General features: G+C 36.8%; 1 protein-coding gene across 1 annotated transcript; it reads right to left on the bottom strand.

Moving 5' to 3' along the window:
* Positions 1-18,425: 18,425 nt before the first annotated feature.
* LOC139709489 (integrin beta pat-3-like) lies at positions 18,426-25,580 on the bottom strand. Its single transcript, XM_071621450.1, has 4 exons — positions 25,482-25,580; positions 24,813-24,926; positions 19,828-20,018; positions 18,426-19,126 (listed from the first exon to the last, which is right to left on the bottom strand). The coding sequence occupies exons 1-4, from the start codon at positions 25,561-25,563 to the stop codon at positions 19,064-19,066; spliced, it is 450 nt and encodes a 149-aa protein (XP_071477551.1). The 5' UTR covers positions 25,564-25,580; the 3' UTR covers positions 18,426-19,063.
* Positions 25,581-26,849: the final 1,269 nt, after the last annotated feature.

Raw genomic sequence — 26,849 nt, 5'->3', positions numbered from 1 at the left:
TCAAACATCATGGTACAAGATACAACTTTAATTTTGAGAAGAAAAAAAAATCAACCAACAAAACTGAAGTTGATTTTATTTTGCTCTATTTATATTAAACATAAAACAAAATGATAGGCCTATGCAGGATCAAAGAATGTCAAAAAGTGCTGCTGTTCGTCTTTGATGCATATTCAAATTGTCTCGTCATTTACACATTTTACTGATGCAAGATATTATGTTTAGCACTTAGTAAGTCTCATGTAGAAATTGAATTATCATTCACATGAATATAAATCTACATGTACTTGTAAACAAGGCATTGCATTGAAATAGCTGAATATTACTACATGTACCTGCATTTGGGAAACAGTCTATGACAATCAAACCTGTTTCTTATCAGAGACTGTAACATCTTAATTAGACCTAGACTCTACATTATCATTCAGCTTTTAAAGGTATTAACCATTCACCTACAAAACACTGGCATTGTCATTTGCATCATATTTCTTTGATACTGCACATATTTTCATGTAAGTCTGTGCAAGAATGCAAATGAAACACGTCTGCTGTTTGGGATTTATGAAAAAAAAAAACCACTAACCCGGAAGTCCTTGGCCTTAGGAATAACACGTGGCGAGTTAGTAGGAATTGACGTTAAAATAGAATAAGAATAGATCTACTAGATAGGCCTTTGCCTCATGAATGTCTGGTCTAATTATAGACTAAGTGAAGTCTAGACCTTTCACTTTTAAGTTACACAGAATTTATATTACTTAGATCTAGACTACATCTAGATCTAGACATCTAATACTATTAGATCTTGGCAACTTTTGTCTTTGTGACACGAAATTAACATGTCACGGATGATATTGCGGCGATATCCAACAGGATGACAGTACCACTATTACTGAATCAGTAAGTTGACATAGATAACATCAACTTGTTAACGTACATTAGAGATGGCACCATATACAATAACCGGTGACACTGACACTGACAGATCTAACGACTACGTTTAGACTAACGTTAAAGAGTTAGACTCGCCATCTCAGTAAGTCAGCCAAAGACAAAGTCAATACAGGGCTAAGTCAGTGTTACTGTTATGTTAGGCCTGACAAACGTTAACGGTTACTCGGTTAGGTTAGGTTTACCAGGACTCAAGAGTCCTTGTTAAATCAGTCGAGGTACATTTCTTAGAAGTCCTTCGATTCCAAGAATAAAAAGGGTGAAAGAACAAAGGGAAAAAAGGAAAGAAGAAAGGACAAAAGATTATGTATGGCTGCTGTGGAAATCGACAGCGCTACTGTATCACTATCAATCACGCGTAAATATGTAAACGCCATTTGGTTGGGCCGCATTCACAAGTTTTAGGGAAAAAAAGCCCCACCGCTGTGCTTCAAAGGTACTCCACTCGAACTAACGTTAGACATAATGTCACATATCTACACACAGTACGGTACTAGGGCTGAATTCACAAGTGTACTATAACACTGCACTGTACAGGAAAGCCACCTAACCTGTAGAGTACTCGTAGTGTTTAGGTAGTATCACTAGACCACATACTGTCATAGATGACATCTACACCAACGCTGCACACTGGCACTGGTCCGACGGTCCCTGACCAGGAAAAATCACTGTTGGACACTGACCAGTAACTTTTTCAGCAATGGACCAGTAAAAATTGGGGGAAAAATGGGTGGACTCTACCTACTATTACCACTAGTCTAGATGTAGATCTAGAGCTAGACTATAGACTCTGTGTTAATTTGACTTGGTCTTAGACTTCAGCTGATCTTAGTTTTAGTAACTGGTATTGCAAGTAAAGTCTTATCTTAGACTTAATAGTTAGACTTGAAAGTTAAAGTCTAACATGTCTACCTTTATTCTTTACTCTTCCTTTGAGTTTTACTTTAAGACTTTTACTCCTTTTTTTTTAGTTTAGTAGGCCTACTTTGTCAATCTCATGATTTCATTTTCAACTCAAGTCAAGGCTTAGCCATGAGTGCCTTCGAGACTTTGACATCTTGCATGTCTTGCACACAGACGTTACGACTACAGTACTCAGTAGTCTCAGAAGTAACGACATAAGCTGAAAAGAAACTATAAATGATATGATTTGGGATCTAATTTGAAATCGGATGGCGTTTACAGACTAGGCTTCATAAGCATCACGCGATTGAATACATGGACTACACTCTACCGCAATTAATGGTTATGGTAGTCCAACTAAAACTGTTATTTTGAGCATGATTTTAATAGGATTTTAGCTTACCATTCACTTCACTCGTGGACAGTGGGCTGGCTTAGGCCGTCATTCATCTTTCAGAAGGTTTGGTTCTCACTCTGAGATCTGGATTAGGGCCAAAACCTAATTCTAGGCCAGTAAGTTGAACAAAGCTCAAAATAATGCAACCGCGACGGTTCGTAAAACCCGCATTGCTCTTCATCCTAGCAATTCGGGTTTCACGAACCGGCGTATCTTTACTGCGTCGGTTCGTGAAATCCCTTTTTCTCAATTTCTCGATATTTCGAGTACCGTCGTTTTTTTCTTTCTTTTATACAATTAAGAATAATTAATTTTGTGATCTAAAATTTGGGGATTTGGTAGAGTTTTGAAAGCACTTTCATTTGGTACCAATATCTCGATTTTGAAAATTTTGACCAAAATCGAAATAGCGTCGGTTCGTGAAAACGCCGACGATGTAAGAAACAAGCGACAAGTTGAGTGTGAAAATGCATAATGATATACGTGACTCCACAAGTGAATGAAAATGTAGAATGTCCCTCAACCACGTGTGCTTGGTGTCTTTGTGTCACGAAAAAGTGTTATAGGTCATTATTCTCATCAAAGTCAATTGCGATAGTATCACCTGATGTTAGACACCTCCCTGGACTTATAGTGCAATTCTCTTTTAATAAGCCTTTTTCCGTCTTGTACTATGGACTTCGAGACACACCATTGAACAGTTCACAGGATGCCTGTGTGAAGGGGTTCTGTCTCGAGTAAAATAAAATGATATACCCCTTTTTACATTTTGGTAGATGCTTTCTTTTTCTTCGCGATTGTTATATCCAGTGAAAAATACACGTGTAACATTGATGCGTATATCAGTGCAAAAATATCAATATCAACTCTATTCATTTTAAACATTACCTTTTAGGGATTGCCCTTTTTTGAAGCAGTTTAATACTGTAGACAGAAGAAAAAATCGTGCTTGTATTATACCCTTTTCACGGCGCCACGATTCGTACAAGGGCAGCGGAGCGTGCGTATAATGTAGGGCCGGCGCAGCCGTGGGGGCCGTGGGGGCTCGGGCCCCCACACTTTTTGTGCACCATACAAAGGAATACATAAGGTGTCATCACTTTGTTAGCTCATGAAACCCGGAAGTGGGCCCCCACACTTTTGAAAACACTGCGCCGTTCCTGTTTAAATGTACGCATGCGCGTTTCATTCATCAAGTTGAAAGGTGCTCAGCGAAGTGTGTGTTTCGTATTTACCATTATTGAGGTTAGAGTACAGTGTATATGGCATTCCAGTCCTGTGTCAGTGCGTATTGTATTGCGATACCACCGGGTATATACGATAGCCGCGCATGAGCCCAACCCTTACTGTATACCGCGCACGTTAACGCAGAGCCTACCGTACACATTGCGCGGTATGATTGTATTGATAACTTAATCGATTTAGCAAGACTGGAACACTGTTTCTCATCGGGATTTTAAAGGATATATCACGAATTTATCAGTGACGCTGTGCTCGGTTCGATGTGTACTGCCACTGCCAATAACACACCTTCAGACATCCTAATAAGCTAGCAGCGACGCCACATTATATCGTTCTGTGCATTACGTAAGTAAATGGCTTCAATAATCTCGCTCCGTCAAACCACACAGCCTGATCGGATTTGTACGGAGCCCGTAAGGGGACATGACAAGAAATCGTTTTCCTAAGTCGTTCCTTCGACTTTTTACTAAGTCGTTCCCACGACTTACTAAGTCGTTCCCTCGACTTACGTAAGTCGTTCCCACTACTTACGGAGCCTAAGTCGTTCCCACGACTTACTAAATCGTTCCCTCGACTTATAAGTCGTTCCCTCGACTTTTAATACGTAAGTCGTTCCCTTCGTTCCCTCGACTTACGTAAGTCGTTCCCACGACTTACTAAAAGTCGTTCCCTCGACTTACGTAAGTCGTTCCCTCGACTATACGTATGTCGTTACCTCGACTTACTAAATTCATACATAAAAATGCTCCATAGCTCAATGTGTTGATTTTCTCCTGCGGTTGAGGTCTGTTGTGCGATCGCTGGGGATTCAAAACAGAGTAAGTTGAAAAATTGTCGATTTTGATCCCATTTATTGCTCATTTTGTCTTGTAATAAAAAGAGCAATTTCCTTAGACTTACTTTTTAGAAGAATTTCCGTGAAAATGAGAAACTTGTGTTTCCTAGAACTGACAAAGTTGTGGCCGTCGCGAACACTCTGTGGGCACACAGTTCATCAATAATAGTCCCACACATAGCTTTTTGTGTTGGCATTTTTGTTGTTGCTTTGGCAAGCTCCTTTTTTCTGCTGCCAGGGCTCTATGTCTAGTATACAGTATAGTCAATTGATATAATCAATATCAACTAGACTTTCTTTAAGTATGAAAGTGTGAAAAGGATGTGAAAATAATGTTCATTGTCAAAAACCGCTACTTTCAAGCAGGATTCAGGAGCTATCGGTAGAGTGCTGGTGCATGGTGATCCGTGATTAAGTGCTACTGCTAGGCCTACGGCTACGCCTAAAGGATTACCAGGGACCGTATTCTGAGAGCTAATTAAGTGTCTGATTAGCACTTAATTACTGAATTGGTATTCTGAGAGCATGATTAAGTAGGGGGTATATTAACTACCATAGCAACAAGCGTTTTGGCGGGAAGGACCTACGCGTTTGCGCGTATCAATGCGCGTGCACCTCTGAGAGGACTTATAAAATCACAGAGTTAATTACGAATCGGTATTCTGAGGATGTAATTAAGTATGAAAGTTAATGGAAAACTTAATGATACCAAAGAGTGTCGTTAACTACTCCGATATCACGCATTAAATTGTGTTTTCTCTGCCACAACGATGCTTACCGTCTTCGGTAACCGAGGAGTGGTTGAATCTTGTTATCATGGTATCCGTAGAATTCAGAGAAAAGAAGAAATATAGCCGATCTTCGAGGAATTTTGTCATTTTATGTGAGCAAAGAGGTTGAGATTTTCGCATGCGTAGGTGAGGGGTTGTAGTCAATACCGCAGTGTGCGCACGGAGATCTTGGGTTGTAATTACAGGGGCGTGCAGGAGCGCGCATTGAGGGCATATTTGCGCGTGTAATCATCATTTTGGTTTCTAACCACGCGTCTGATTGGATGGAATAACAATTAGATGGGAGGGACCTAAGATAATTACAGGGGACTTAATCATACCTTAATTACGTCCTCAGAATACCGATTTCGCCCATGATTAAGGGGTAATTAACTTCATGACTTAATCACAAAGTTAATTACAAACTTGATTACGACCTCAGAATACCACCCCTGGTACATACCGGTACCTAGCTAATTACATGCTACATGTACTACCATATACATAGGCCTACCCCACCCCCTTGGCTTCATTCCCCTCGTGTACATGTATAAAACTAGGCCCTACAGATCATGCTGTAGGCTAGTTACTTCGTAGTTATATACTGTTCATGCGACACGAAAGCTTGCCCAATTTAGTGTTGACTTGCTGGATCAATGAAAAGCTAGGACTTACAATGAACAAAGGCCAAGTACATTTGTTTTGTTTTGTTTTGTTTTTTTGTTTTTTTTTTGGGGGGGGGAGGTGGGGGGGGGGGAAGGGAAGAGAAATTGAACCATATCCATAGCAAGTAGCTGAAAGTGATCAGAGATGAAATGATGGTACTGTAGTGCCTGTAAAACCTTAAGTTTTGTAATACAATGTGTAGGTCTACAGCCACCAGACATTTCAGACAAGAAGCGTACGATAGGATCAGCAAACTGACTGTAGGATATCCAAGGAAAAATATTTATCAGTGCTTTTGTTGAAAACAAGTGGTTGAAGGGGTATTTGAAAGCTACAATGGCCTGGAATTTACTTGATGGAGTCATAGATACACGTATGAGTACAACAAACTGACTTCTTTATGCTCTTTTGCTTGTGGAAAGAACAAATAGTCCTTGCTAAAATGCATTAAAACAAATGGTATTATGGACACTTACCAATTTGATACCAGAGTTTGCATATCGGGTAGTAGGCCTACTCTACTACTTTCAATAAAAGGTGTGTGCCACCGTATACAGTGAAATCCCGTTATAATGAGTTCGGTTACGAGGAACCGCTTTTAACGAGGTGATCGCGTCGGTGACAGGGGACGGTCCCGTTTTCCTTTGCATGCAAACCTATGGCAGAACGAATCGGTTGTAACGAGTTCGGTTATAACGAGATTCCGGTTTTAACGAGGACAATTTCGGTGCATCATGATAAAGAAAAACATAAGCAATTTGATCGGATATAACGAGGTTCCATTTCTTGACTAAATTGTCGCTTTCAAACACGCGACAAACGAAACATTGAAAACCGAATTCACGCTATCCACGTCTTTTTCCCGTTTTGCAGAGAACCGTTCCTTCCATTTTTTCTTCTAAACCACGCAATAAGACACAAGAATGCCTTCCGATGTTCCTACTGAATTATTAAACATAATCATTCGATTTTCTTTTTCGCGAGCGTGACGAGGCGAAAAAACAAAGATAACGCATTCAAAAACTTTTCATGTAGCGACACTTGTGGCAAAAAATGGACAATTATAATAAGTGTGCAACTCATCATTAAATCCTTTCCATTTTTAGTTCCGAATTCCAGTTCCTTTGCTGGTTAGCAAATATGAGTGTGTATGATTATAAAGCCGAAATAATTAATAAGATCATCGCGATCCCGCCGAGTGACAGTAGCGTAAAATTACTAAAAATTTTTGAATAACGCATGTTAACCTACGTGGAATCGGTGTTCAGAAAAAGAAACAAACGCATTTATTTAGTATTTAGTATTTAGTATTTAGTATTTATCTGATAATTTATGAGTGTGTAATGATTGAAGCCAAAATAACTGATGAAATCATCGCAATCTCGCCGGGTGACCGTAGCGTAAAAGATAGTAGTTGAATAACTTAATCGGTTTTCGGAAATAGAAACAAACGCATTTAATAGTTCAAGAACGGAATCGATGTACAAATCGCGAAAAGATTTTCGGAAGAAAATAAAGAATGCATTTTTAATCCCTTCGGGCGCAACGATCATAAATTTTATGAAATTACAGCCGAAATGATTCATGAAATTATCGCATTCCCGATGGGCACTAACAGCGTAAAATACCTCGCAAGTTAACGGTAAACAACGCATGTATGTTACCCTGAAATCATCGCGACCTCGCCAGGTGAAAGTAGCATAAAAAAGTTGAATGACGCATGTTAACCTAAATCAGAAAAAGAAACCAACGCATTTATTAGTTTGAATAGATCTGGGTTTGTTCATTATTACAATTTTAACACTGCACTTCACAAAGAAGATTTTTCTTTCTTTCAGAAAGGTCTACCAGGTAAAGATTTGCGTATAAAGGATCACAACCTTCCACATTCAATCCTGTCGCATATTTTCCAAGAACGGATGTACAAAACGCGAAGAGATTTTTGGGAAGAAAATAAAGAACGCATATTTCATCCCTTCGGGCGCAACGATCATGTTGTACAAGATAACAGCCGAAATGATTCATTAAATCATCGCATTCCCGCTGGGCACTATAAGCGTAAAAATACCTCGCAAGTTACGGTAAACAAGGCCTGTATGTTACTCTATCTGCGCTGGTGTTTAGAAAAACTTCACAAACAAGAATTATTAACACAATTAAGATTTAACTCATTTCAGCCCCTACTTTTTCGTCTAATTCACAAATAATTTCTCTTTATTCTCTCAATAATGATGATCCATAATTGTGTAATAACAACGCAAAGGATGTCCTTAGGTTTCATTTATGGGTATATGATGTCGTGCTTATGTTTTTCCTTGTTTTTGATGCGTACGGATATAACAAGGTACCGGTTATAACGAGGTGATATCGCCGGTCCCATGCACGGACCTCGTTATAACGGGGTTTCACTGTAGTGTAGTTGTATGTAGACCTACTCAAGCCCCTTTGCGATGTGATGACCCTAATCATGCACAGACATCAGCGAACGATCGTTACTTGACTGCAGTCCTTACACGGTGTCCCCTCCTTTTTCCTCTCTTTTTTTTTTCTTTTTGAAAAAGAATATCTTCATTCGTTCTACGCCAACGTGGCGAGACGGTATAGGTACTTCGGCGTGTCCTTCAGCTGCCTAATGAATGTAAAGTCACGACGCGAATAATTAAAGACCGACTGCACTTTGAATTAAACACGGGTGACCTCAGCATGGCTGTAATGTCTTACTGCGCCGTCTTATTCACGAAATAATGACCCAAACCCTTGTAGGTAATCCGAACTTAAAAGCCCCTACTCACATTCGCTAATCAAGGCAAAAGATTTGCGAAACGGCTTGAATTTTTAAGCCTCGATTTAAATGTGACCTGATATTAAGTCTCATTCAGCAGCGGGTCACGTGACTTACCGTTTACGAACCATAAAAATACTACAATAAATGAATGGGATAACAACAACAACATAGAAAAACAATAATTAGGCCTACGTTTTAGTCACCGCGGGTTAAAATTTAGAAGGCAATGAATAGTTTACCAGCTCATATGCAAAGTATACTCGCTGTGTTGAGTCATACATCAAAGTAAAACGGATTACTGAATACTCGTCTTTTTTATTGGAAAGCTGGAAAACTTCATTCGCAAAAGAATCACGAATTATCTTTACCATCGACTCACGGGTAGGCCTAAGTGATGACTTATAACGGACTTTAATAAATCATGACGTCATAATCATTTAGCCCACAGCTCCTTCGCAACAGTCATATCTTACATCATGTCTTTTTTTTTTGGGGGGGGGGGAGGGGAGGGATCATGCTGCTATATCCATCTAAAAGAAAGTGAGTTGATGTGCACTTCATAGGCAAGTTCGAGTGATAAGAAAGTCACACTATCAGCTTCATGTCATATTTGACGCGAGGCATAGCCTATTATTATATAAATTCCATATATAATATATACGATTAAAAGAAAAATGAACATTTCAGCGGATGAGGAAGTGCTAAGGCAGTTGCGGGTTAGGACGATTAAAGAGAGGAAAGCACAGGCAATAATGGACATAACAACCGCCTGTCACTTCCCCCTTGTCATCAACGCAAATGTTGTCTTTTACCCTCGTCGACAATGCACCTGTGCCCTATAGGCCTATCGGGTATTCTGCAAAAACACACACAAAAAAAAGGAAGAAAGTGGCACTCGATCACCTAACCATAAAATTTTAACAGTTTTCCATTGAAAATAAGTCACGTTCTACATTTGGAACGTTTGGAAGTCGCCCTAAGAATATCAAGCGAAATGTAAAGTTTTTGATTTGCTTTCTTTTCACGCTGTGTTTTCAGAAACTCGGTAGCTATGAGCTGAAATATGACGCGAGCAATGCTGATAGTGATACCGAATACTGCCGCCTAGAAGAAGGGGGTATATCTAGCGCTAATAGCCTCACATCTGCCAGTAATTATTCTTAAGAGGCACTGAAGTAAAAGATACATGAATGAGTCGATGTCTCTTATGTTTCATATCTAAATTATTTACCTTGTTTCACCTTGTTCTGGATAATGTGCAGGGGGGGGGGGGGGGTTAGCTCAGAGGTCCTTAAAGGAAGACTCGTGGTTTCATCAGTCACAGCTTGCTTTTGTTTCTGAATCTATGCCGAAACAAACCAAATTCCCATTAAAGCCCCAAAGAAAGTGTGTTTAGAGGTTCGTAAAGAGGACATGTCCTTGATTCCCCATCATAAAACACATGGAGCTAGTGGCTGTAACCATAATGGTATGGCAGGCCCGTAACTATGTCTATAGAGGGGGACGGGACGGGACCCTCCCCCATGGCAAAAAAAAAAAAAAAAAAAAAAAATGAAAGGGGGCTTGTAGTGCCACCAGAAAATTGTGGTGAAGCCTTTTTTTCTTTGCCTGTCAGCTGATTAAACTCGGAAGTGGTCAAGTTTCTCTCATTCTGAGCCCCCCCCCCCCCCCCCCACTTAAAAATCCTAGTTACGGACCTGTATGGCATTATCTTTTGACAAGTTTTTCAATCTTTTATTTTTTTTTCACTAACTTGATGCAACAAAAAAGAGTGATGGGGTTTCGGCTAGTTTATTAAATTTACAGAATTAGGTTTAGGTGTGAAACCTATAAGGATCTGGGCGAGTATTTTGGGGCCGGGTTCGGGTCCGAGTACATGTATCACACAGGTAAGCCAGTGAATCCCGGAATTCCTTTCCACATGGCCTACTCTGCTATGCAGTTTGCCGTTAAATTAGCCGGACCTCAGCTGGCTTACCAGCGGGACAGCCCTACATACGAACCATACCCCCACCCCATCCCCATCTCGATCACGGGCGTCGAGCTATGGTATTGAGTCTGGTCTTGTGGATCGTCTGATCACGGTCAATGAGGTACTTAGTCTGCACAGCTCAGTGTAATGTGTTGATCGAAACTCTCGAGAGCAATAATGATACTAGTCTCTCAACAGTTTGCTAGAAATATGAATACAACTTTTGATAAAGCTAGGATGCTGATGAACACGACAGACGTTTAAAATGTCCTCCGCTTTTCTCCCCTTTCCAAATCGATATTGTGGAATAGCTAGTATAATAATTATTATAGTCGTGACTAAACGGAACAACACGGATCACAAACTGCACTGCCAAGTAAACGAACACACAGTGGATTAGTGGTGGTAGATTACAGAATGTTAAACAGATAAGGGATATCAAACAAACTCACCAATTCAGGGTCGTTTTACTATATATTCCTGCGCAATGGTCTTTATGGTGGCGTATATATATATTCATGAGTATGAGTGCCAGTATGGGTCAGGATTGTTTCTGCTTGTCGGCAAGCTGAAAATGCAAAAATGATTTTAGTCATGTCGTCACGATTACCGCGTTTGTTTTTCCTCCTTGCTTCGACTGACACAACTTTAGTTCTTTTCGAGACACAACCTCCAACACGGAAGCACAGATAACCCGCAAGTGCCAGACACTACTACTGTTAGCAGACTTCGCATGGACTCATAGATCGTGCGCCATCTAGAAAGTGGCGGCCGTTGGGTCAGGATTGTTTCTGCTTGTCGGCAAGCTGAAAATGCAAAAATGATTTTAGTGCGTGTACTGAGGACGTGTTGTATTCGCGCTTGGAAACGAGCTCATAAGCACATTGCACTATTCAAGGCCATTTGCCTGCTCCTTTTTCATACTGGCACTCATACTGGTATCGATCAGTTTACTTTTTCCTCAGGCTCGACCTTTTTTTTTTTTTTTTTTCTTTTTTTTTTCTACCGGCCTTTTTTTTTTTCGTTACCCTGAGCTCGTGGTCAATAGTCACAGTAATACTATTCGTGTCAAGGCGTGTCCTTGATTACAAATCTACGTCCAAGGTCAAGAGACGAGTCAATTATAAACACACATACACTAAAAACACCATCTTTAACAAGAATAGTAATAACCACAATAACAACAACATAAAATTATGGCATCTCCCAATAAGAGCTCTTATAGTGGTTGTTTAAAGAGGAAATCCACCCCAAAAATAAATAAACTTCAAAAGAAAGAGAAAAATATTCTCTACAGAATTATACCAAAAAAATGACAAAAGTGGGATAAGAAGTAAGGAAGAAATTACATTTTGAAATGTCACGGCTTTTCTTTTTCGGAAAACATTAGATTTCTTTACCAGTTCTTGTAAATATTTAAGTGGGCGAGTTGATGATGTCGTGCAGCCTCACAATTTTAATGAAAGTTTTTGGGGTTTTTTTTCATGAAATCGGGGAAAAAATTGTGTGTTGTTTTTTTTTTTTTGTTAATGCAAGTAAAAGCATGCTCTCATACCACGATATATCGTTAACATTTTTTTCTTTTCAATTTTGGGTAGTTTTAAGACAAGTTTTATATTCATACAGCTGAAGTATGAGATTTTTTTTTTTTGTCATTTCTGTATATGAAATGAATAAGAAGTTATGACAGCATGACACTATCAACTTGCTCATTTGAGTATTCATGGGCAAGGAATGTTTTCCGAAAAAAATTGAAATGTCAATATTTTATATCTTCCCTATTTCCAATTTGATTTTCGTCATTCTTTTATCGTTCTGTAGGGAATGTTTTTTTTTCTCTCTCTTTCTTTTGAAGTTTATTCATTTCTGGGGTGACTTTCCTCTTCAAACAAGTAATTTATCTGAAGAGGAAACGTGAACTCAACTAATCTGTAAAGTAATTATTGTTTTACAGATTAGTTGAGTTCACGTGGACATAGTATGAATTAAAGGGAAACACCACCATAATTTTATGTTAAAAGTGACTTTGACGCATGAATCAAGACATTGGTCACAATCACGCATGTAGATTAGATTAGACAACGATGTCACTGGCTCATTAGTATAATCATATTATGATTAGTAATAAAAATCATTTCATCAAAGATAATATAGGTGCTTTTGTCAGCATTTTAGAAATACGTTCCTCTGCCTTTACAAAAAAAAAAGTCACAATGTGCTAACTCATCTCAACTCTGTAAATTGATTTCGTCTTTACTATCACTTGAATTCATGTAAAAAATTATTTTATTGTATATGAACTGAGAAAAGTACCGTTTAACATAATTTTTAAGTTGTCTTTATTGTCTCATCAAAACATATTAAGGCTTTTTGATTATCAAATTTAAATTGTTTTTACTTGTTTTAGGAAAAAAGCAGTAACATCATTTGAAACTGTATTACTCAGATTAAGAGTACAATGAAAATGGCATTTTGATAAAACATATGGATACTTTCGACTCATTACTGACATAATCATGCTATGGGGGAAAGTATTTCTTCGTTCTGAAAGAGTAAGTCAACACTTGGAAGTCAATAGTTCTTTTACTTTGCTACAAAAATTAAATCTATGTTGAATTCTTTTTATATTCATTTTCTTTACATCGTTGCCCTTCTGTATCATCACTAGTTACTGTAGTTTTCTTGTCTGGGCGAAGCTGACAAATGGATTTAACAGATACTTTAAGAATTTTTAACTTTCGGATAGTAGACTGCTCCATAATTCTCCTCAATAAGTTTCACTGAGGCGTACTACTATTGTACTAGTATTTTCTTTTAAATCCATCACCATATTTGGGTTAAGATACCAACAGCGCTCAGGACTATTGTACTCTAGCTTTATTCGTCAGTGTGTATATGAGTGTGCGTTGTGGGTGTGTGGAAACCTTGCACTGCATACAATTTATGTAGGAGTTTGAATGCAAAAATCATATGATATCACGTGTGTTTGTGTGTGTGTGTGTGTGTGTGTGTGTACATGTATATTATAATATGAAATAGCTGAAATCGTACCATTTTGAACTTCAAAGACACCACAGTCACACTGTACAGACCCAGAAAGTTTATACAAGTATACAAACAGGAGAATGTAAAAGAAATGAAGAAAGAGTGAATTTCACAAAAAAAACATCAACACAAGGATGAAAAGAGGACAAAGAAGAAAGAGACGAAACAAAAAAGGAGACGAAGTCAGGAGAAGAAGACGAAGATGATACTGAAAAAGAAAAGATCCTGAAAAGAAAACCAGAATAAAAGACGAATATTGCCCCAAAAGACTTTACAAGATTAGTAAAAAGTTTACAGTTTAATAAATCTATGATAACATTAATGACATGTGAAGTGCACCAGACAATAATTTGCCCTCCAGTCTGTTGAGAATTTTACCATCATCACCAGGGAGGGCGCTATGCAGAAATACAACAACACGCAGCGCCATCTGAGCTCATTCTTGCCCCAGCCTCTCGAGGTCTTTTACGACGAGGTCAAGATAAATCAACATCTGCAGTTATCAATTTCCAAGTTTTCTTTTCACACGGAGGAATTCATCAAGTGTTTACCTACATGTCACATAACATTGGCGTATGATCAGAAAATTTCATCTCATTCGGACAATTCAACACACATATAAATGCCAAAGTATAAAGTTGGGAAACGAAACATTATATAAAATACATATATTGCAAAACTTCGTTTTTCGTTTGCGATCACAGATGAAAGAAAAGCAAAATCAGAACCACACAACACAGACAAGTTAAGTCCTCAAAAAGATGTGTGCAAAATAACTCGAGTAACAAAATAACAATTCTGACGTCAACGTCAATTTGATACGCAAAACAGAAGAATAATTATGGTACTTCTCTTAAATCACAGTATTGATTCTCTTTAAGAGCACAATGATCTCATCACTGTTATATTATTGTTCGAAATTGTCATCGTCTGTCAAGCAATTTGCGAGTCTACAGGCACACTTGGGATATCAGAAATGTTGAACAATGAGCCCTTTAGAGCAAAATGTAGCCAGTTTTGTTGTTGTTTTTTCTCGAGGTGGTATTTTGCTGTACAAGTTACTCTTGGCTTTTTTTTTTCAGATATGTCTTCACCATGAAATTATGATACAGATGTATTAAAAATCCAACTTTTGATAATGAAATATCTTACGACGATGACCTGTCAAGAAAATTAATATAATTATTGTATGTTGACTATGATATGGGCATACGATCCCGAACGGTACAGTGTAAGAGAGAAAAATTCGGCAGAAATAGTTTTCCACATTAAACCGAGTTCACATCGACGCACAAGGTCAGAACATTTACGGTGGGGACAAACAATTTCATTGAACATTATCATGATTATAATTCAATTAACAATATTGTCACGGCAACATGAGACTGCCTTTATCAAGCTTAGTGCTAAACGTCACAGAAGCGCAACCATTTTGTATGTGTGTGTGTATGTGTGTGTGTGCGCGCATGTCTGTGTGCACGTCTGTGCCTGTGAGTACCGTAAAACGACTACAATCTGTAATTACATTTACATTACATGACATAATTACATTATGACCGCTCTGGGTTGACGAGGACAATTAGAGCACAAATGAAATTAACTGTATCAACTGACAAGCGGTCTGGGTGTAAATATGAAGACATTTTTTCCCCTATGTTTCCAAGATGAGTAATAATAATCATATCCCGCATACTTCATGATACGGTCACTGCCGCAGCTATCTTCCTTCTCAGTTCGACTTCTAGCATTTGCTCACATCTTCTACAATTGCCATGAAATTTTCTTTTGATAGTGACTATAATAATCTACGGTCATTGTTGACAATAATAATAATAATGGAGAATATTTTTCATGTCGCACACAACACAATAACATGTACGTGCAGATCGAAGGAGTCTTAGTTAACTTTGATCATCATTGCATGTACTGATAATAAAAATGTATTTCTTTCCAGGCCAATAACTTCTCACAGTGGTAAAATTGCACAAAATAAGAAAACACGCATTACATTCAAACACACATGCATTCAACCTGTAAAACGTTACTCTCCATGCGCAGCAGCTGCCCTGTTATGTTCTACTATCTACACTATGATTACCGTGAGTTTTGGATTGTAAATCGTCGCAGCGAAGTATAACTATGATAATGCACTGATGTACAAAAGAAATATCTAGAACGGAAAATCCGGCTGAATAGATACACGCAATAACAGCTGTTTTTTTCACTTACTGGATAAATCTGTTTCTTATTCGCTATCCGAAGAACACCTAAACACTAAAACAGCATAGTCACAACTGCACCAAAGACAAAGAGCCCGAATTTACAAAGGTATCTTTAATCAAAATTTAGTCCATGGCCTAAACAAGCAGGAAATAGGCGTACGGCACAAATCCATACGACAGCCTGCAAGCCGTATACTTTCAGGTGTCAGTTGGCGTATACGGAATGCGACAGGAGTACTTAGTACTTACGCGTTTATGATTTATAGAATCCATGGACTAATTTATTAGAATCCATGGACTTATTTTAAATTACCTTTGTGAATGTCGGTCAATATGTCTTTTTTGTCTTTTTCTTTTGTTTCTGATTTTAAACATGGTACGCGCTTCTTTTAAACACATACACCGACTCATCATGGAAGATCTTCGATTTGAACATCAATATCGCCTCACAGAAAGAATCAAACAGTTTGTCAAATGACAGTAGAAATCAAGGAAGGGAAATATAAGGTACTCAACCTACAAGGATAGCGGGGGTACGATACGATAGAAGAAAAAAAAACCACAAACAAATGAAATCAAAACAAACACAGGACAAACTTATAGACGCCAGTTCTGAAGATGTTAATTTGGAAGAGTTTCGCATATACCTATTGTGATGCGGTACTCAAATACGCACAGGATACTAGTTGCAAGAATAATATTTTAGAATGATATATATATGGTATGTTTCCCTACATTGGAAACTTGTATCAACTGCAGAAATGCTGCAATGCATTGGAAATAATCATTCATGTTCGGCATGCATTGATAAGTGTGGATGACCATCCCCTCCACATGAAGACAGCAAAAATAGTTATACAAACAAACAAAAATCCTAAACTGAATTATGATTTTAATATAATATGTCCGTCGCATATATGTTGTTATATTCAGTCTTTTCACATCAAACCTTTCAGTCAAACTGTAAATCAAACACTTGCTGAATAATGTAGATTTCATAAATAATCGCATGAATGGGCCAAACCGCAAAACAACGATAAAGACAGGCACATCAGAAAAGAAGGTATTTTACTGAAAAAATGTAAACAAATAAAACTTAAAAATCACTTGACTCCTGACAAAAATATGGTAAAAAACCGGAGAAATAATTTGCTTAGATCTCCCAGCTGTTTTTCAAACAAACCCAAATAATTAAAGAGCACGCACGAAGCAAGCAAGCAAGCTGCAAGGAAACAGGAAGAAAAAAAATGTGTGCGCATTGTAATATCAGGCTATAAATAATGGACGAAGAATGATCAATGTCTATTTTTTTTTACTGTCCTCTATGTTAGCCTTGGTGCAGGAAAAGAAACACACCAGCAAATTGAAATGAACAAGATATAAGATTCGCTTTACAATGAATGGCACACCATCGCAGTCACTAATGTCACAGCATACTCCAGAGAAGAAGTTCAGGTATGATGTATACCCTCCAAATTCCAGTCAGCTGGGCTGATATATTTTTACGGTTAAAACATCGACAGAGATAACATATGCTGCCTTATTTCTTTCTTTTTTTTTAGGTGGGAGGGGATGTAGATGTTATACAGACATGTGAAGCATTGAAAACATAAAAGAACGAAATATCAAAATCAATCTCTCTGTTCAGGCGACCCGTTAATACATAAAACAAAAATCATATTTCATAAACATAAAACTTGCTCTTTGAAATGACATCGTGACAACATGACATGAAGTATCATATTATGATACAATATACGTGCACGTAGTTTACAGACAATCACAGAATATAGACAACAACAGTGACACATTATCAATCATTGTTCATTTTTTTTTTCGTATACATGAATAAATATCTTGCATCGCTCACGCAATACACATACTCTTTCCATTACTTCTACAAATAGTACTTTGTTTTTTGCTTCTAGGCAAGCGACGCTATGTGTCACAGTCCGTGCAGAAAAAGATGAAAAAAGAAGAAGGAAGAAAGAAAAAACACCAGCTGTCCGCTTCACCGAAAAAATACAATTCAATAATCATTCAAAAATCATTTTTTATCTACATGGTGAAACGCTTCATAACTTTAGCCACCGATTTAAATTTTCATCTCATACAAAAATACGAAAGATAACAAGATTCAACCTCTAAATTGCCATTTATCTTATTTACCATTTCTTACAAAGCACAAAAAATATCAACTAAATTCTGTCATTGTTGTATGATATCATATTAAAAAACCAAGCTACCTCCGTGGCTAATTTGATACAAAATATGACGTTAACAGCGTGATTTCCCGCGTATTTACATTGTGTACACTAATACACCGAAGAACAGACACACAGTATAGCTGCAACATCAGAGCTACAGCCGTAAACACACCTAGTTAGCAAAGATTGGCCATATGATAATAGTCTTAGTTCAGTCGAGTTTGAAGGTAACAAATTTAACGCGAGTGAAATGATACTCTTATTAGTTTGCTCTTGGCATATCAATAGTCGAAAAAGGTTCTCCACGTATTTCATAATGTCTTCATTTTTTTTTCACAGTCAATTTCTTCTAAAGACGTATAGTATACACATTGTGCAGAGAAAGATTAACGCCAAGTACATGAAAAATGGAAAATTTGGCTCAAAGTCTTTCTCATTAATTTTGCAACTACAGATAGAGCTATCATGCATGAACCCTGGTCTACGATACATCTACATTACGAAGACACCATTCGTTCAACCAAGAAGTATCAGGCGAGCTCCTTGGTTCAACTACAGAAGGCAAGGCAGATCCCTCACATCAGATTGTTCATGATAAAAAATATTCAACCTAGTCGACAGTCTTACATCAATACACCCCATGGTTTTACTCACATGAACATATAGCAAACAGCTCAACTTGATTCTTCAGCTGTGCTGGGTTGCATAATGGCATTGCAGAATATTAACCGTCTTTTTTGTAGTCAATAAAGCAGATAGTAAATTCGGACATTATCATTCCATCCATTTAGTGGATGTATCGCGGACAAAAAAATCAAAGTCCCTAAAAGTCTGGAATTTTTGCTAGAGTGACTTTTAAGGCAGCTAGTCTAAGCCAGCTTGCGGCGTAAAATAGGCCCAAGATTGCAAATTCGTACTGTTTAGCATTAGTCACCATTTGGCGCATGCGCACACTACGCGACGCACCGACACGGTGTCAGTTCGGGCTACCCGTTGAGAACAATTGGTTCAGCTTTCGGAACACGCGATTGCAGTCCAGTAGGTAAATACAAACTTCATGAAGACGTGGCGTTATTTTCCATAGACAGGATTTGCGAACGTTGTTGTTGACGGTTTGTAGATCGGGTTGTCCATCTGCAAAAAAGCAAACAAGGAGCAAAAAGGTTGTTATGAGTACGTTGAAGCGCAAATTTATCTTAAGTGCTTTCCTATTGGAATTCTTCATCAAAATGTATTTCATGAATTACCTCATATCTGCATGAGGGGGTTATACAATGTAAGGGAGTATGTGTGTGGAGAATGGACTAACTTGACCACCCACTTGATGAACTTCTAAATAAACGTTTTTGATAATCGTGACTAAAGACAGATAACGAGATAGACAGATAGACAGATAAATGAATGAATGAATGAATGAATAAATAAATAAATAAACAAACAGAGAGATGGAAAAACTAGCAGTTGAATGCAGAGATAAAGAGGTAGATTGTAATGAATGAATACATGAATAAACATATGGAGTTAGAAAGGCAAAATAAAATCATACGTGTAGATAGACAGATAGATAAATAGATAGAAATAGATAGATAGAAGAATAGATGGATGGATAGATAGACAGACAAACTCAGATAGATAGATAGATAGATAGATAGATAGACAGACAGTAAAATAGATAAGAGAAAGAGGGAGGGATTGTTCTTCATCTTTTGGTAGTGGTGCTGCTGTTCCGCTTCTGATTTTAAATATAAAACAAACAAGGAGCTGATATTTTTGTTGCTTCTAAGTTTCGTAAGCATTTTTTTTTCTATGCCTCAATTCGATGACCCTCTCCTCACCTTATCCCAGTTGGCCTTCTTACACTCCTTCTCCCACTGGGCGAGCTCCTTCCGGTCCTCAAGGTATGTGTAGATCCTCCAGGCGAAGACCAGGATCATGCCGATGAGCACCACGCTGAGGATGATGCCGATGACGATCCAGCGTATCTCCGCCTCGGTCAAGATCTTTTTTCGGCTGGCATCAGCGCATTCTATACACAGCGAGAGAAGAAAAACGACATAATTATGACAGTGACTATACTAAATCAATATATTCTTATTCACTTTTTCACTTCTGCACTCATTCTATATAGTATACAATGTATCTACACTCAATATACAACTGGCCGCCTATCTCTCAAAAGTATGCTATTCTTCAGCTACGCCGAGAAACCAGCATACTTTTGAGAGTATCAGTATCAGTATCTCGTAGATTAGAGAATCACTTCTGATTCTTCTGATCACATGACTAACGCTCTACTTGATTTTCTGAACACTTATATAGGTGCCTTTAATTTCATCTTTATCTGTCTAATTATTTTGTCATCTATGGAACTGTAATAATTTCACAATTCGTCAATCTATGAACTGATAATTAATTTGTTCATTCATTAATTAATAAATAAATGAATTCATTCACTCATTTATTTATTACGTACATTTATAAACGTGAAATCAGTGAGATGAATATCATTAGATTTGCGCAGCATCTGAATAGTTTCCAATGGAATATCACATTTCTTAGTGCCAATGATTGTTATAATGAATTCATAAATCTATTTTCAGATTATTATGATGTACATTTTCCTTTAAATGAAAGTGCACCTTGACTTAATGATGAAATTCGAAAGATTATAAAAAAGAAAAACCGTTTGTATATTTAAAGTTATATTTAAAAAATCCAACTGATTATAGAAAGAGGGTGTATAAGAAAATTAGAAACAAAGTTGTTAATAAAATCAAGCAGGCAAAAAAAGATAAGATTCAATCTCAAGCTGCACATGGTGAAAGTAGCAAAACATGGAAAGTTATTAATAGGGCTTTGGGAAAATATAAAAAGAAATCCTGTGTTGATAAGATTATTGTTGATAATGAATTGATTTCAGATAAGAATATAATTCCTGATGTTTTTAATGAGTACTTTGCTAATGTTGGTTATGATTAGAAATGTACGTTTGATGATAAGAAGTCACCTCATGTAAAATATATTATTAAAAATGAGAAATCTGCATTTTTTAAACCAATATCTCCTGATGAAATCGTTGATATGTGAAGAATTTTAAGAATGATACTAGCCCAGGTTCAGATGGAATTGCAATACGTGTTTTGAAAGAGTTATTAATTATATGTGAACCTCTGTGTGCAATATTTAATAAGTGTTTAGATGCTGGTGTCTTCCCAGATAAACTGAAAATAGCACGTGTAATACCTGTTTTTAAAAAAAAGGTTCACAAGAAATTTTAAGTAACTACCGCCCGATATCTGTTTTATCTCTTTATTCAAAGATTTTTGAGAAATGCATTTATGTTCGTTTATTATCCTATATCAAAGAGTGCAATATATTTACGTCTAACCAATATGGTTTTAGGGCGAGGCACTCCACTTCTCGTGCTCTCATTAATTTTATTCAAAATGTGTTGTGTGCAATAGAAAATGAGGAAATTTTAATCGGCATATTTTTGGATTTGAGCAAGGCTTTTGATAGTCTTGATCATGATATTTTACTTAGTAAGATGTATTTGTATGGTATAAGAGGAGTTGTTTTAGATTTGTTCCGCAGTTATTTATCTGACAGAGTGCAATATGTTGTTGTAGATGGTTTTCAATCTAAATCTAAAGAACTGAAGTGTGGAGTATCCCAAGGGTCAATCTTGGGACCTCTTTTGTTTCTTTTATATATGAATGACTTATGTAATGCGTCTGAGGTTTTTAGATATATATTGTTTGCTGATGACACCAGTATTTTTATATCTCATAATGATCCCCAAGCATTACAAATGATAGTCAATAATGAGCTAAGTAAAATTTCTGAATGGTTATATATGATTAAATTATCAGTAAATACAAGTAAAACACATTTTATGACATTCACCAATAGAAATGTTGATGTCAAGGATATTAGTATACATTTAGCAGGATCTGAAATCAAGCATGAAGTGTCTTTGCAATTTTTAGGAATCACAATTGATAATAAATATTGACTTGGAAAGATCACATAAATATCATATGCAACAAAATTTCAAAAAATATTGGGATACTTTTTCGACTTAACTTTTTACCCACTGTTGTTCTTAAAATGATATATAATGCAATTATCGCACCCTTTTTTAAATAATATGTGACCCTGCACCTCAAAACAAACAAAAAGTCGCCAGACATGAATTTTTAGTTAAGACCATATTCTGAAAGAGCAGACTTTAAGCTTTAAAATGATGTATAACTCAAATCAAATGGACTCTCCTAACCTATCTAAATATTGGAAAGAAAGCACAAACTCAGGAAAAGTGTGAACTGAGAAAAGAGGCTCTGAAGTACAGTGTCTATTCAAGCGCTTAATCTTTACCAAACCGTGCTGGCTGTGCGATGAATGGGACAAAAAACAGGAAGTAAACCACCAGAGTAACAACAATGAAGGGATTATCAGATTAAACTGAAATTAAGCGTGCCCTATAAACACATTCTGTTCATAATTAATGCCAACGTTCAAAGCAGTAGCACTATCTTTTCAAAAGTTATTAGAGTTAAAAGTGAAGAGTGTGGACAAGGTTTTTCAGAAATGAAAAAATGATTCTAAAGACACACCTAATCACACTATTCTACCAAAAATGTTCGAAATAAACAGCTAAAAAACACACTTTCCTGCCCGTTTTACGATACCAAATTTTAGCATAATGTAAAAGAAGACCCGCTCTTTCAGAAAATATGAAAAAAGTCAAGTTCGGCTAGGTTGACCCATTTCACTTATTTTCAGTCCTCACGCAAAATCAGTGTGTGCGACTTTATGTTCGTTTTGAGGTGCACGGTCACATATGGTCTTTCTGTTTGAGGTTGTGCTGCAAATATATACATGGACAGACTTTTTAAACTACAAAAACGTGCAATAAGGGTTATTAACCATTCAACTTATTTAGCTCACACTTCACCAATTTTTAATTCCCAAAAGATTTTAAAGTTGTAAGACAGATATAAGTATATTTTAGGTAATCTTATGTTTTTATGGTATAGAAAGCTTTCACCCAATCCTCTGATGCATTATTTCACCTTAAATTGCAATATTCATTCATATTATACCAGAAACGCTGAGAATTTTCACATGCCAAAAGTAAGAACATCGTTATTTCAGAAATCTGTGTTTTATCAAGGTCCGCTTATATGGAATTCAATACCAGATGATATTCGTAAAGTTACCTCTTTTAATGTATTCAAATGTAAACTGAAGGAGAATTTTATACAAAATTATCATTCCTAAGTTTTTGACATGCTTGGCTGGCATTACATGTATTCTATCAAATGATTGTAACTCGCTCTGTTCGTATTGTCTTCGTCATGTAAATATAGTGTATTGTGTATCATGCTGTATTGCTTTATGTTTTGTTCTTGCAACGGTATATCTGTTTATCTCATTATTTTTTTGAAATAAATATGAAATAATTTAGCACCAATGCATTTTTTAAAATTGATTTTCTGGGTCGGCCAGATTTTAAGGAAACTTAATTCCTCGTTGGCTGCTTCCCTTCAGCTTTATGTATTCCAAAGTTATGGTTTTTTTTTTCTCTGTGTCTGTCATGATTGTTCATCAATGTCTTTCTCTGTTGTTTTTATGCTAAATAAATAAATTCAATTCAATTCAATTCAATTCAATTCAAGTCAGTTAGTTCAATCAGTCATTTATTCGTTAATTCATTCCCACTCTAAATAAAGTTATGATAATAATCAAGTGAGTTTTAGTCGTTTTTGTCGTTGGACAGTTTGGGGCACGTATTATGGGGTTAGGAAAATTGGCTAGGGAGAGTTGGGGATGGGCTTGTTAGTTGCAAATTTAACATATATCACTTCTTATTGTAATTTTGCTGTATTACTTTCATTCCACTTGTTACAATGAAATATAAAATTGCTGTTTCAATCATTTCATTTGTCAATTTCTATTTCCAAAGTGCAAAGTATTACACACGTAAGAAACTGTTTTGTTTATTGTGATCAATTCAGAACATTTGTGACCCTGCACCTCAAAACAAACAAAAAGTCGCCAGACATGAATTTTTAGTTAAGACCATATTCTGAAAGAGCAGACTTTAAGCTTTAAAATGATGTATAACTCAAATCAAATGGACTCTCCTAACCTATCTAAATATTGGAAAGAAAGCACAAACTCAGGAAAAGTGTGAACTGAGAAAAGAGGCTCTGAAGTACTGTGTCTATTCAAGCGCTTAATCTTTACCAAACCGTGCTGGCTGTGCGATGAATGGGACAAAAAACAGGAAGTAAACCACCAGAGTAACAAAAATGAAGGGATTATCAGATTAAACTGAAATTAGGCATGTCTCATTAACACATTCTGTCCATAATCAATGCTAACTTTCAAAGGAGTTGCACTATCCTTTCAAAAGTTATTAGAGTTGAAAGTGAAGAGTGTGGACAAGGTTTTTCAGAAATGAAAAAGGGATTCTAAAGACACACCTAATCACACTATTCTACCAAAAATGTTCGAGATAAACTGCTAAAAAAACACACTTTCCTGCCCGTTTTGTGATACCAAATTTTAGCCTAATGTAAAAGAAGACCCGCTCTTTCAGAAAATATGAAAAGGTCAAGTTCGGCTAGGTTGACCCATTTCACTTATTTTCAGTCCTCAAGCAAAATCAGTGAGTGCGACTTTATGTTCGTTTTGAGGTGCACGGTCACATTTGTAAAGTACATGTAATATCACACTAAATTACCAGCGTTTAGTATTAGCTAAAATGGAAGTGAACACAAATTATAAAAAAAAAACCAGATATTCCACTCACTTTGCTCTGTTTCCACGTATACAGTGAGTGTTTCATTCTCGTAGAATAAGGCAAAGGTGAAGGTACACGTGTTGTTCTCTTCGGGGAACGTGCACGCTGGGATATCCTGAATGACTGCGACAATTTGATGCACAAACAGTGTAAACTTACTATACAAGGAATTTTAAAGATATGATTAAAAGAACAACAACAAACCAAGGCTACCACAATTGTCACGGCACTTGGAAATGACAAAGGATAGTAATAAAAGATTTAGATGTCATAACTTAAATATCTATTTAAAAGCAAATTTTGGTTTTGTTTTTTAAGTTGATGGTGGAAAAAAAAAACATGCTATAGAGCCGAAATCAAAATGGTTGAGGACGACAATGAGTGTCAGCTAATGCAATTCATTTCATTGTAATTATTGGATTCACGTCAACTTTTCACACTGCTAAAATTATCCCCTCCACACCATATCAGTACTAGAGAGTTACAATGTCTGAAGTGATGTGAGTTTAATTATTAAAATCTCCAAGTACCAAGAATTTCCCATTCCAGACATTTTTTTACACTGTATAGTACTTTTCGCTGTAGTTGCAGATAGCATCATAAGGGCTAAAACTCACTGCATTTAAAACTTGCTGAAGTTTAAACGGAACTCATTGAATGCTAAATAACCTTACTCACATGGCGTGACGTCAGTGACGTTGACGATGTCAATGTTACACATATCGCACTGTTCGTCTGTCAGACGTCCGGTGCCGAACATCTTGCATTGCACGCAGTCTCTGTGAATGTGGCAATCACCCATGGGACAGGTCTAAAGAAGACGTAGAGGGCGGGCAGCAGAATAGAGGAGATTATAAACAATAAACAACAACAACAACAACAACAACAACAACAACAACACACAAACAGAGAAATAAACAAACAAACAGACAAAGTTGGAACCAAAGGGTCAAACAGTCATGTTGTAGCGGACCCTTGATCCTGCATAGCCTCACTTCATAGATTCTCATTCTGTTTTCTTTCGGAGACGAATTGGTTGCATAGTCTAACTTAATAATCAAAACAGGAAATGTTTATGTAGATTGTATGATGACGATAATGGTGTGAAAGCACAAATTGACCAAAAAAAACCCCCAAAACAATTAATAATTTTATTTGTATTAAACTGCTAACGCCCGTAAGGATGATAATTCAAATAAGAGTAATGATATTAGGTGTAGTTCTGCTACTTCTACTTCTCCTACTCCTAATACTATTACCGACGATAACGACAGTAATGATAATAAAATGATAATCAAAGTAATGTCGTGAATGCAGTTATTTTCACGAATTAGCCTACTTAAAATGTGATCGCAGATATCATCAATACCACTACTCTCCCAGTACACTTAACCCTAAAAAGGCCGGGAAAGGGGGGGGGGGGGGGGTGGAGGGTTGAATCAACCCCCCCCCCCCCTCCGACATTTTCCACGACCATTCTGGCGCGAATTTTTTTGACCGCGCCGCTCGCTGATTTTTACTTTTAAGTCTCGGACATCTTATGACACCATTTTCGCGAAAATCGGACATACCGTTACGACGCTGCACGACCTTTCATACATGCTTGTCAGACCGAAAATGCTCAAGAGCTTGATTTTGTGTACAAAGTCTATGCAAATAGAGTTTTCTCACTTCATTCAAAAAGATTATGATTATTTTCACTTTCAATGGCTGAAATTAATTAATTTTAGCATAATTATGCTTAAAATAGGTTCTGTAATAAATTTTGTGGAAAAAAAACGAAAAAAACGAAGATCAAAAAACAAGGAAATACATTAAAAATTCATAAAACAATAGAATACACAAGAAATTAAGTTTGATACCAGATTTTTTTAAAGTACATTGTTAGGAATGCTACAAGGAATAATGTCACCAACAATTAGGATGCCATTAGCTTTATTTTCTGAATTAGAGCAAAATTTATAATTTTACGCATATTAATATAAAATATAAAAATGAAATACTCAATTTTTTGTTTTATAGTTTGGTAGATTACGTGACAAGTAA

Source organism: Diadema antillarum, unplaced genomic scaffold, assembly GCF_040938485.1.
Source record: "Diadema antillarum isolate AM-2024a unplaced genomic scaffold, OU_Dant_1.0 seq00001438_RagTag, whole genome shotgun sequence".
Classification (NCBI taxonomy): Eukaryota; Metazoa; Echinodermata; class Echinoidea; order Diadematoida; family Diadematidae; genus Diadema; species Diadema antillarum.
Note: the sequence above shows the minus strand (reverse complement) of the source record. Positions and strands in the feature narration are given on the sequence as shown.

Coding starts and splice junctions, on each gene's coding strand:
- LOC139709489 (XM_071621450.1), bottom strand. CDS start 25,563: ATGTTCGGCACCGGACGTCTGACAGACGAACAGTGCGATATGTGTAAC. Junction 24,927..25,481: donor CGTCACTGACGTCACGCCAT/GTGAGTAAGGTT, acceptor AAATTGTCGCAG/TCATTCAGGATATCCCAGCG. Junction 19,127..19,827: donor AGAAGGCCAACTGGGATAAG/GTGAGGAGAGGG, acceptor GCTTTTTTGCAG/ATGGACAACCCGATCTACAA.